The sequence below is a fragment of the Delphinus delphis genome, chromosome 16 (assembly GCF_949987515.2).
Source record: "Delphinus delphis chromosome 16, mDelDel1.2, whole genome shotgun sequence".
In the NCBI taxonomy this organism is placed as follows: Eukaryota; Metazoa; Chordata; class Mammalia; order Artiodactyla; family Delphinidae; genus Delphinus; species Delphinus delphis.
This window is the reverse complement of record NC_082698.1, coordinates 47,089,496-47,101,239: the sequence shown is the minus strand read 5'-3', so window position 1 is coordinate 47,101,239 and position 11,744 is coordinate 47,089,496. Positions and strand designations below refer to the sequence as shown.

The following is an 11,744-nucleotide window of genomic DNA, read 5'->3' as shown; positions in this document are numbered from 1 at the left end:
CAAGTTTCTGAAATTTATTGATAATTTTAAAACTTTTATGAGATACGTGTACATTAACGTCTCATTATTTTTGCAGCCAGTCAGGCAAGGGATTTGTTATCTAAAATGCTGGTAATTGATGCATCTAAAAGGATTTCTGTAGATGAAGCTCTCCAGCACCCGTATATCAACGTCTGGTATGATCCTTCTGAAGCAGAAGCTGTAAGTTCTTTTCTTTAATGTTTGAAGACTATATTGTACCCTTAGAGTTAGAATTAAAGTTAGGTTTGGAGGATATTTTAAAATTTTAAATAAAAATATAAATAAATGATGATGGCGTTTTTCTGTTTTTGCATGAAAAGTTTCTTAAGAGAATGAACATATCCAAGTACCTCCTACACAAAATAAAGTTCCCCCCCACTGTTTCTTGCCTTTTTGCCGTGATACTTGTATGCTGAGCTAGAATGTTGAGCACTTTGGGAAAACATCTTAACTTAGTTGTAAACAACTTATTATATCCAAATCATAGCACAATTCTATGATATAAATAAAAATGTGACCATTTCAAAAACAGGAAGAAAAGAAAAAGACGGTTAAACATCTTTTTTCCTGTCACTGTTCTCTCTACGCAAGATCAGTGTTGATCATTGATCAATCTTGGCCTAATGATGTATTTTTCCAAGTCTGGCTAACATTTCAAATAATTGTAAACAATTTATATACTCCCAATAAACTGACTCAATATTGTTGCCTTGTTTTTCAGCCACCACCAAAGATACCTGACAAGCAGTTAGATGAAAGGGAACACACAATAGAAGAGTGGAAAGGTAACATTCACCAGATTCTTTAAGATGAAGCTGAAAGAGCTCTGGCTTTCTATGTTGATTTATTCATCGTTTTAGGGAAATGAAAGATATTTTCTATTATTCGTAACTGATATTTAATAATATGATTTAATATTTTTACAAAAGTAGAGAGTATGTCTCCTTCCCTCACTGACTTAATCCCAGTGTCTTTGTTCCCCACCCCAGCCAAAGACACATTTGTGCTTTCTGGAACTTTTATGTTCTTCCATAGTCTACAAAAATACAAACTTGTGTGTTTGATGTCTCCCCCTTCTCCTCTCCCACCCTGTTTTAATCACATATGGTTGTATACAGTGCACACTTGCTTTGTTGATATAATCGTATATTTTAGAGATTATTCTCTCTTGCTCCATATACCTGGCTCATTTGGTTTAATAGCCGGTTAGTGATCTGCTGTTCGCCTGTGTCACAGGGTTCTGTATCTAACAACCATTTGAAGAGCATTTAACTTGTGTCTGGTCTGTTGTTACAAACAACTCTGCAGTGTTCTTGTGCACATCTGAGAACATGCCTGTAAGAAAAATCCTACAAGGAGATTCACTGGGCCAAAGGACATTTTTCAGTTATTTCCGATTACTCTCCAGAGAAATTGTAGCAGTTTACACTTCCATCAGCATTTTATGGGAATGTCTCTTTTACCCCCACCCTCACCAACAGAGTTAGTTAATTTTTAATCTTTGCATATCTAATAGTTTTATTTTTTTTTTTACTTTGGTTGAACATTAATAATGCTTTGAAAGTCATGACAATGTTAAAATATTTCTTTCTTTAAAAGATTCCCTTGGACAGTTCAGCCAGGTAATTTTTAGATCCTGCTTGCCTCCATTTATATTGTTGTCATTTTATATTTTGACCACTTTTGTAACTACATGACTTTGGACAAGTCACTTAAAATCAGGTAGACAGAAGACATGTTATTAAGAGCTAAGAACCTAAATACTTGGAAGGCACAATATAAACCGGAGCATGTAATCCATCTACAGATTTATTTGGGAGGAATGAATTTGATTCTTTCTTCTTAGGAGTAACCAGAGATTAGTTTTCGCTAAGTTGACTTTGGGAGACATATAGTTAGACTCTGTAGAGCCCACCAGAATGATAGAATTGGGTAGAACCTGGTGCATCTATATATGTAATATACAGGAGTATAGAAACTATAGATCAGAGTATGTATTAAAGTATCTAACCTGATATTTTTATATATCATTACATTTACAGTAAACATTTATGGTATTTCATGGAATCTTAATAGGCCACCAATTGTAAAACACACTAGTATGTACCACTAAGAAAGAAGAAACAATGCCAGTTGTACTGCACGACTGATTATAGATGCAACCCAGTTTCAAAGATATTAAACTGTGAAAAAAGTACATCTTAAAATCAGTGAAACATTGTATTTTCATTTGTATATGGTTATATCTGGGATTTTTGATTACTGTAAGCATGTTTATCTTTATTCTGTATCTTTTTCTCCTAGCCTCAAATGCCGTTTAGTAATTACCTACAAACTCCCTTTTTCAAGATCTGCTTAAGAATTTTAGCATCATAACAGAAAAATTCATTGCCAAAGCCATTAACTACAGATTGCTTTGTCTAGTTAGTACTCCTGATTAGCTTTGGTTCTTCTGCCTCAGTCCCATTTTACAAAGGAGTATTTTCTCTCTCTTTTTAATCCTCCTATCTGGAATGCTTATCATTCCTTTTTGTTTCTTTAAAGAAAAGCATCTCCCATTCTTTCCTCTATCAAGACTTGCTATTTTTCTTCTTCCCAGCCCAAGTAGGTTACCATCGCAAGCAAACTTAGGCGTCTCCAGCTCTTGTTCATCCCAACATATCCACTTGTTTTACCTTATTATCAACATAAATGTTGCCATACCCTGTGATCAGAAATCATTTATTGAAAGTTTAATGTAAAGAATTACAGACTCCTTGAAATTCTGTGCAACAATTTTTGTTTATACATTTTTCTCAGAAGAGGGTTCATTGCTTTTATACAATTCTCAAAGGATTTTATGACCCAGAGATGATGATGAATAACGGCAATGTTAGCATCCACCAGAAGGTTCTTCTTAAGTCAGCATTCAGACTCATAAGGCACATCACACTTGACATCAGGATCATGTAGAAGAATACAGGGCAGGAGGCACGTACACTGCAGGGCAGGATCTGGTGTTACTCTTCAGTTGGAGTAGTCCTCCCAGCAGTCCACCCACTATCCAGAAGCCTAGTTAAAGACCAAGATTCTCATGAAGAAATTCTTGACAGTCATAGCATGCCATGCTTCAACTCAGAAGGAGTTAAAGTATAGTTACCTGATTCTTTTCCTGTAATAAAAATATATTTATATTCTATTCTGATTAAAGAAGGTTCCACATACTCTTGCATTTAAATCTTTTAACAGATATCTGGGTAAGTACCTACAGTGTACCAGGTACAATGCCAGGGCTCAGGAAATAGAAGTTAAAGACAAATTTGATTCAAGCCCTTACTGAGAGAATTAAATTAGCATTTGCTGTACAGAATGATATGGTATAGTACAAAGTGTTGGTGGAGTAAAAAAGGTAAAGCTTCTAACCCCAGCTCTATCTTAATCCAACTTCTGGAATATTACAGCAGAGACTTTGCTTCTTTCAATATAATTCATGGTTGAGGATCAAGAAATTGTTATTAACACCTTTGAATCTTAGGCTGACACTTCTGGACCCTCTGCCATTGCAAGAACACCGTTCGAAGTACTTAGTGTGTGCAAAAATTTTTTACTTAAAACATACATATCTTGGGAGATTGCCTCTCAGACTTTGAAAAGTTTTTGTTCACCTCTTTTTCAGAATTGATATACAAAGAAGTTATGGACTTGGAGGAGAGAACCAAGAATGGAGTTATACGGGGGCAACCCTCTCCTTTAGGTTGGTTACAATATAAGCTTAGTTAAGATTACAGTTTACTTCTTGTGTTGTAGTCTTCAGTGGCCTGAAACCTTCAGTTCTTTCCATATTTAGTACCATTAGTATTCAAAGTTTATTAACTATAAGGAATACAATTTCTGTGGTAAATTTGAAAGCATTGGTACACTGTTCTATCAGTACATTGTACTAGTATATCAGTAACTGACTTCATAAAATGCATATCTTTTTCTTTGATACTGACATCCCATTGAAGAACAGAAATTTAAAACGTTTTTTGGTGGTTGTTGGCATTGTTGTCTTTAAAGAAGAAATTTATCACAATTCAATATATTTACCTTTCTGTGATTTAACAGTCCTTACTTTGGATAAATAAACTAAAACTTCATGGCAAAATTCTGTACGGGATGCCAATTTTGTACATGATACCTCTTTCTCATTTTGGTATTTTTGATTTGTTTAAGGCAGTAGCATTAAAACTGCTGTCAGAAGGTATTCTAGCTCTTAAGAACATTGGTTTGCAGGAGTTAAACATTTTCTTTTATCATAAGCTCATCTTATATTAAATTTTAGTACTTGTTAAAGCATAAAGAATTTAAAGGAAAAGTTAAATGACAGGTAACATGTACATATTAAGTACATACTACATGACAGACACTGATAGTTTTTGTACTTTGTTTCATTCAGCCCCCCAGAACCCTGAGGAAGGGGTTGTTGTGCACATTTTACAGATGAGGAAACAAGTTTAGAAAAATTAAATGATATAAGACTACAAATCTTTTGTGTAGAAAAGCAATACTTGAAGCCATGTTTATCAGTAACTTCAGAGGGCATGGTTTTTCCAGCATCCCATATGGCTGGCAACAGAGAATAGGGCAGTTTTAGGGAAGAGATTAAATTTGAGCTGAGCCTTGAAGGCTGAGTAAGGTTTCAACAGGTAGGTCTTGAATTTGCATGAAACTATGCCATTTTAATCCTTCTAAAATTCTTATACATTCTAAGAAAAAAACGGATATCATATTTAGCATCAATGAAGTAAGATATATAGGTATAGTTTCAGGTGCCCATTTTGTTGTACTATAAACATATATTTGTTTAAATAATTTTTGTAGCTTCCTATGACATTTTTGGTTATATTTTGAGTTCTTTTAATTCTTTGTTTTTTAAACCTTGATCAAGAATGCAGTCTTCCAAATTTTAATATAGATCCTCTTGAAAACATAAATTGGTTTCAACAGCTTTTTACCTACAATTAGCTGTAACAAAAGCTATCTTATAAATGCTTTAATAACTCAGTTAATTAGCTTTGTATTGATATACAGTAGTCATATAAGTGAATTGTTCATGATGGAGGCTTGAATGGAATTTGAAAAGTCCATTTTTAGGGAGTTTTATACTTTAGCATACTGTCCTAGTGATGGCACATCCTAAGTGTCAAATGTTTGAGTAAACTTAATAATCTCATGAGATAGATAGAGCAGTTGTGTTTGTTCTTAATTTATAAGTGAAAAATTTGAATCCTAGACAACACTTAACTATGGTTACAAAATAAGTCAGTGGAAAGGACAGGACTGCAAGTTTCTAGACATTTTCTGGATTCTCAGTTATAGCTGGCAAAGAAGAGTGTTAGTAAATTAATCTGTTATAAAAATATTCAGTTCTTGATTATATGCAAAAACAGAAGATAAGTATTTGATGACTCAGAATATCAGATAATCACAATACCATTTCGACTTGATTTTAAAAAGTAAATATTTTTCCCTCTGGATTGCCTCTTATCTTTATTTTGGGTTGGCTAATACTAAAATGAGTTTGCATACCTTTGAGTGTGTAGAGTCACTGAGAGGGAAATGACCCAGATATCTGAAATTAAAGATTTTTCCATATTATTGCTGTCCGGATATTGAGAATTTACTATTGGCTTGGCCCAAAAGTTCGTTTGGGTTTTTCTGTAACTTACGGGAAAACCCGAATGAACTTTTTGGCCAACCCAACATATTACTTTAAAGGTCAGAAGTAAACAAGTTTTTTTTCTTAGGTATTTGATTTTCAGATTAAAAAGTTAACTGTTTAATTATGATGCATTTAAAACACAACATTGTAAAGCAATTATACTCCAATAAAGATGTTTAAATAAAAATTCAAGAGAAAAAAAATGATTTTTATTAGATTAAAAAATTTGGATGAAATAAAATTTGGCTAAAGAAGTAGAGGCATGAAAAAGTATATAGAACCCTTTTATGATTTGAATGTTTCAGTACAGGTCTTTGAAGCTAGCCATAATGTTGTATACTCTTTAGTCAGAAAAGGTGCATTCTGTAGTGTACCAATTGAACTTTTAAAAGTTTAGTATCTTCATTTCACTCTGGCTGGGAGCCTAATGGGTTCTTGGGTCTAGAAGGTTATCACATTTCTCCTTTTCCTCTCTATTAGGCCTGAAGTACCCAGTCTGCTTTTCTTTCCCAGTGTACCTCCCATCACCTGCTCTATCCCTTGTGGTTCCATTCCTTTCTGTTTCCCAGTCCCTGCCCCACTGCCCTAAAGATTTGCCTATTACTATTCCCTAGCTATTTCATTGTTAGATTTGAAGACAAGCTCTCAGAGGACCTTTCATATTTAAGTGTTTTTATTGCATGCCATTGGACACAAAGGAGGGATAATTTCAAACAATGAGGTGCTGCGTTCTGGAACAGTGGTTTTCAACCTGCTTAGTTTTAACATCATTGGGTCCCTGAAACTCACGCCTATTCTTATTGCTCAGTTTGAAAACCATTGGTTTTTATTCCATGAATGTGTTCTTAGGAATTTTTGTATAACTTGCGTTATTTAATATACTCAAATTTGAAAAGACTCTTATTTAGTGCTCATGTAGTTCAAAAGCACTTACCTAGTGCATGAATCACCTTTAACTTTTCCCAACCCCACGGTGTCATTCCCTTCCCTTCCTGACCCAACCCCCTTGAGAGGATTTTTCTATAGGTTAAGTATTCCTGTTGCTTTTTAAAATCCAGGAAATGCTTATTAGGCTATACTGTTGGTAAAGGAAACAGTCTCCCCCTACTTTCGTGTTTAATAAGTCTGTATTTGCATTTACCAAGTACTTATTAGAACTGAAATAACAAGACTTGAGTTTACCTAACTGGGGCACTTGTGTGGCTCGGCAAGTCACGTAACCAAATGGGGCGGTTGAACTGAGGATCCTTTGAATTAAAATGATTTTAATCTTCGTCTTGGCTTTTGCTTTAAAACAAGATGTACCAGAAGGATTGTTTGGACTTTACAGTGAGAAGATATCATAGAGCATTTTTTTTTAGGGCAGTAGTTTTTTTTAAAATTTATTTTATTGAAGTATAGTTGATTTACAACATTACATTAGTTTCTGGTGTACAGCAAAGTGATTCAGTTATACATATATACAATAGTTCGCATCTGCTAATCCCAAACTCCCAATCCATCCCTCCCCCACCACCCCCTCCTGCTTGGCAACCATAAGTCTGTTCTCTATGTAAGTCTGTTTCTGTTTCATAGATAAGTTCATTTGTGTCATATTTTAGATTCCACATATAAGTGATATCATATGTTATTTGTCTTTCTCTTTCTGACTTACTTCACTTAGTATGGTAATCTCTAGGTCCATCCGTGTTGCTGCAAATGGCATTATTTTGTTATTTTTTTATGGCTGAGTAGTATTCCATTGTATATATGTACCACATCTTCATTATCCATTCATCTGTCATTGGACATATAGGTTGCTTCCATGTTTTGGCTGTTTAAATAGCGCTTCAGTGAACATTGGGGTATATGTATCTTTTCAAAGTATAGTTTTTGTCTGGATATATGCCCAGGAGTGGGATTGCTGGATCATATGGCAATTCTCTTTTTAGTTTTTTGAGGAACCTCCATACTGTTTTCCACAGTGGCTGCACCAATTTACATTTATTAGGGCAGTGTTTTTAACTCTTTGAGTCATACATTCCTTTGAGATCCTCTCTCCAACAAAATGCAATGCAGACAGTTTTGCATGTATTATTAAGTGTTATTCACACACAGTCTGAAGCCAATTCATGAGTCTTGCCGTAGGACCATTTCTAACTATAGCTTGGACTTAATAATTCTTGTCCTGAACTGAAAATGAAAAACAAATTAGTAGAAAGGACAGGTTACCAGACGTTTTCAGAATTCTTACCTCGTAGCTAGCAGTGAAAAGTGTTTGTTAGTGTTGTGTTGAATATCACTTGTGATTATTTTTAGTGAGCCTTTTAAAACCAAAAGAAAAATTATTGACCACTAGAGGTGGTCAGTACAGTACAAGTAGCTCGGTCTGCAACTCTGTCTGCAACTGATTTGCTGTTTTGTTTCTCATAGCACAGGTGCAGCAGTGATCAATGGCTCTCAGCATCCATCGTCATCATCGTCTGTCAATGATGTGTCTTCAATGTCAACAGATCCGACTTTGGCCTCGGATACAGACAGCAGTCTAGAAGCATCAGCTGGACCTCTGGGCTGCTGTAGATGACTACTTGGGCCTTGTGGGGGTGGGAGGGATGGGGAGTTGTTTAGTCATTGATAGAACTACTTTGAAAACAATTCAGTGGTCTTATTTTTGAGTGATTTTTCAAAAACATAGAATTCATTTTGTAGTAAAGTAGTTTTTTTCTTAATTTCAAGTGATGTAATTTAAAACTTAAGTTGTGTTTTAAAACAGCAACAAAACTGTATTTTTGCTGTAATTAACTGTATAATGTAAACCTAATTATTTTATCATGGTTTAAAATTTTTGCATATTTGCTTTATCTTATGCTGCTGATTTTTTTTTTTACTGAATTTGTAAGATTTTGTTTATCAAAGCAACTATTATGTGGTGACTTGCCTATATCATGAATTATTTAAGATTTTTATAGTTTTTTTTATTAGAATTTATTCAGATGTTTTGTTCATGATGCTATCCTTTAGGGTTATGTGCTTATCAATGAAATAACCCCAGAGGAGTGAGGGAGAATAACCTGTAGCCAGTTATATTCAGGAATAACTACTGTAAATGATGAACGTGTTAAAAAAAAAACCTCCAATATTTGCTACTTGCCAATTCTAATTTAGTTACAACAATTGGTAGGTAATCCTACATGAATTTTGGCAAAAGCCCCATCATCTAAATGGTAGAATAACTCAGAGCGTGTCTTTGAAGATGTTGGGCATCTACCACCACCCTCCTATCCCCCATCCTACCCACCAAAAGTAAGAGAATATGGTGTTTTCTGCAAATTTGTGGCATGCTCAAAGCTTATAATCACGTAAAGTCAAGAGGATGCTTCATGAATAATACATTTCAATGGAAATAAACAGATGGTTCACCTTTACTAGCTATGAGCCTGTTTTTATATACACTGAGTTAATCTACTCAGGCTGTAGGTCCCAGCAATGATTTAGAGTCTGGTCTTTCTCTTTCCTGCAGCCTCGGGCCCTTGGACCTATTTGGTTTCTAGAGTGTCAGTCAGTTGAGCACCAGTTCTCAGGGTGTTTCTGGCCATTTGATTCTACCTGTGGCATAATCATATTTATACTAGCTGTTGGGAGGTTCCAAAGCCTACTTAGATTTCTGTAGGTGATGTATAAAATGAGCAATATACCGTTCATCTGAAAATAGTAGCACACAGCCATATATAGGATATCATTTTCTAAGGACTGTTTCTTCACATTGAGTAGAGCAGGCATAATTGGTGGTTATTTAGTCTGAGTCTTTAATTTTTTTATACCTGATTTTCAATAAAACACACAATGTGGATGTTGAACAGTGTAAGAATGGTGCTGCTCCTGACAGTTGTATGTTAACTGTTTACATTTTATATCTGCAGAATTATTTCTCTATAACTGAATTTTTCTTAAGTAAAATGTCATTGAAGTCTCATCATATCTGAAATACGTTGTCTGTAATGCCCCAGGCACTTTTTGTTATTTTTGGAACAAGAGGCATTTCATGTAATGAACTGGGAAATGCATACTTAAGTAAGCTAAAGGTTCTAGGCAGAAAGCCCAATGGAATTAATGACCAGCAGGAGCAAGAACTGGTGCGGCTCAACGTGCAGCATCTGAAAGTCCACTTGGCATGTTATTCATATATTCAGTGCAAAATTCGTTTTGAGTAAGGTATTTTAGGTCATTGTTAATGTGCAGTATTTAGGATTAAAATACATTAATAGCCATTTTATATGCTTTGAAATAGTAAGTTTGTCTTTGATGGTTTAAAGTGATGATTTCTAGCCTCTTTTGAAGTTGGCAGCCTTTTTATTAATCCCTTTTCTACTGATATGACAGGGTGCATTAATTAGGCAAATTAAAGTTTTAAGACTATAACACCTTTTGAATTGTAGAAACAGGATTGGATTTACAATTTCAGAAGAAATTTGAGCATGAGTGTGTTCCTAGTTTTTATTAGTTCGACAGTTAACTAGCTTTATTTCTATAGGATAGATTATTTCACTATTGCACTTTAACAACTGACATGCTCTCAGAAGATTCCCTTATTTTCTGTTTCCTCGCTGATAAGCCATCTCTTGATACAGATTTTGGTTAAGCAGGGAAAACCAAGTGTTGTTACAGTATTGTTTGTTGTAAATGCCAGCTCCCACTTGCCAACCAGCATGTTTCAGTTGATCAGAGAAAATCAACTCTTATTAGTCATGTAGACTAAAATACTTGTTATATCCTGAAAACAAAGTCTAAGTGTTGCTTGTCCTGGGTTTTTAAAAATGCAATAGCTAAATACAACCTTCCCTCTTCTCTTAACTGTATTAAATTAAAAATGTGCTAGTTCTTTGTATTTTACTTTTGAACCTTTAAAAACATCTTAAACATTTTTTTAAAGAAATTACAAATAAGTTTTCTGTCAAGCAGTACTTACGTAAAGCCACTTTGCTTATCTTATAACTTTGTTTTTTCAACTTTATATACTTAATATACCCATGGTCTTACTGTCAGAAAATTACTTTGACCAAGATATATTGTTTAACTTCATAAGTTAGGAAAGAGACAATAATTCTTTCTACATATTTCTTCCTGGTTACTGTTCTGTTACCCTCTAATATAAACTATTTGTTAAATGATTGTGTTGTTGGGATTGCTTAATTATAATAGACATAGACAAAGCATCTCAACTCTTCATACTGTTTGCTGAACAGTTCTCATTTTGTTAACACACCCTCGGCTGCTGATTGTTCCTGGTATGCACTCTTCCAAGTTGGTAAAGGTACATTGCATTCACACCAGACTTCCTAAGAGAAATGCCAGCCTCTTAAGTGAAAAGGCTACCATACAAACCCCTTAACGATATCAAGAAGCTTGATTATATGTGAAGCAGCAGACTTTCTCATAAGCCCTTTCATTATTTTGTTCCATGCTAATCCTGCTGTGTTGTCTAAAAAGGTAAAGGTGAAGAGGACATGGATGATCTGATAGTGAAATCAGCAGCAGGCAAGTGAAGCCGTTTGGGGTTACAGATAAGACTTGGTATACAGTATCGGCCAGTATGTGCTACACTATGAAGATGTAACTACTCATTGTTGCCTAGGCACAAGCCTGTACAACATTTTGAGGTAAAAACATAGTCTATTTTCAAAAATACTGTTGTAGTTTGTTTGTGAGTGTTGTTCATTAGTTGCACATTAGCTGTAGAGTGAATGCATGATGCCCCATGACCCCAGTAAACTCTTACCAGTAGAAAAACCAAACACTACTGTTCTGTCATTAGCAGACCTCTTAAATGTTGCCTCCGGATCCTTTACATTTTAGTGTACATTGTGTTTCTACTGATCTCTCTTAGGTTTTTCCTGAATCAGAGGAAACTAATTTTTCCTTAATAGCAAGCAAGATGAAGATGTATAAGGGCATTGAAGCAGAAATGTGTAGTTTGGGGTACGATTAGAAAACTGGTAAGGAAAACAAAAGTCCTAATTAATTTCAAACTAACTGCTCTTAGTTAAGTGCTCTTAAGGAGAGT

The 11,744-nt window shown here is 34.7% G+C and overlaps 1 protein-coding gene across 3 annotated transcripts in view; it reads left to right on the top strand.

The window, feature by feature from the left end:
• The window catches only part of MAPK8 (mitogen-activated protein kinase 8), a 102,795-nt gene extending 94,518 nt beyond the window's left edge, over positions 1 to 8,277 (top strand). For 2 of the 3 annotated variants that reach the window (XM_060034654.1, XM_060034655.1), the window contains exons 9-12: positions 77 to 201; positions 743 to 806; positions 3,677 to 3,754; positions 8,122 to 8,277. In XM_060034654.1, coding sequence (XP_059890637.1) covers positions 77 to 201; positions 743 to 806; positions 3,677 to 3,754; positions 8,122 to 8,267 — 413 coding nt within the window. In that variant the 3' untranslated portion in view covers positions 8,268 to 8,277. Of the gene's footprint in view, positions 1 to 76; positions 202 to 742; positions 807 to 3,676; positions 3,755 to 8,116 lie in introns of all 3 variants that reach the window. The other variant, XM_060034656.1, reaches the window with a different exon arrangement.
• Positions 8,278 to 11,744: the final 3,467 nt, after the last annotated feature.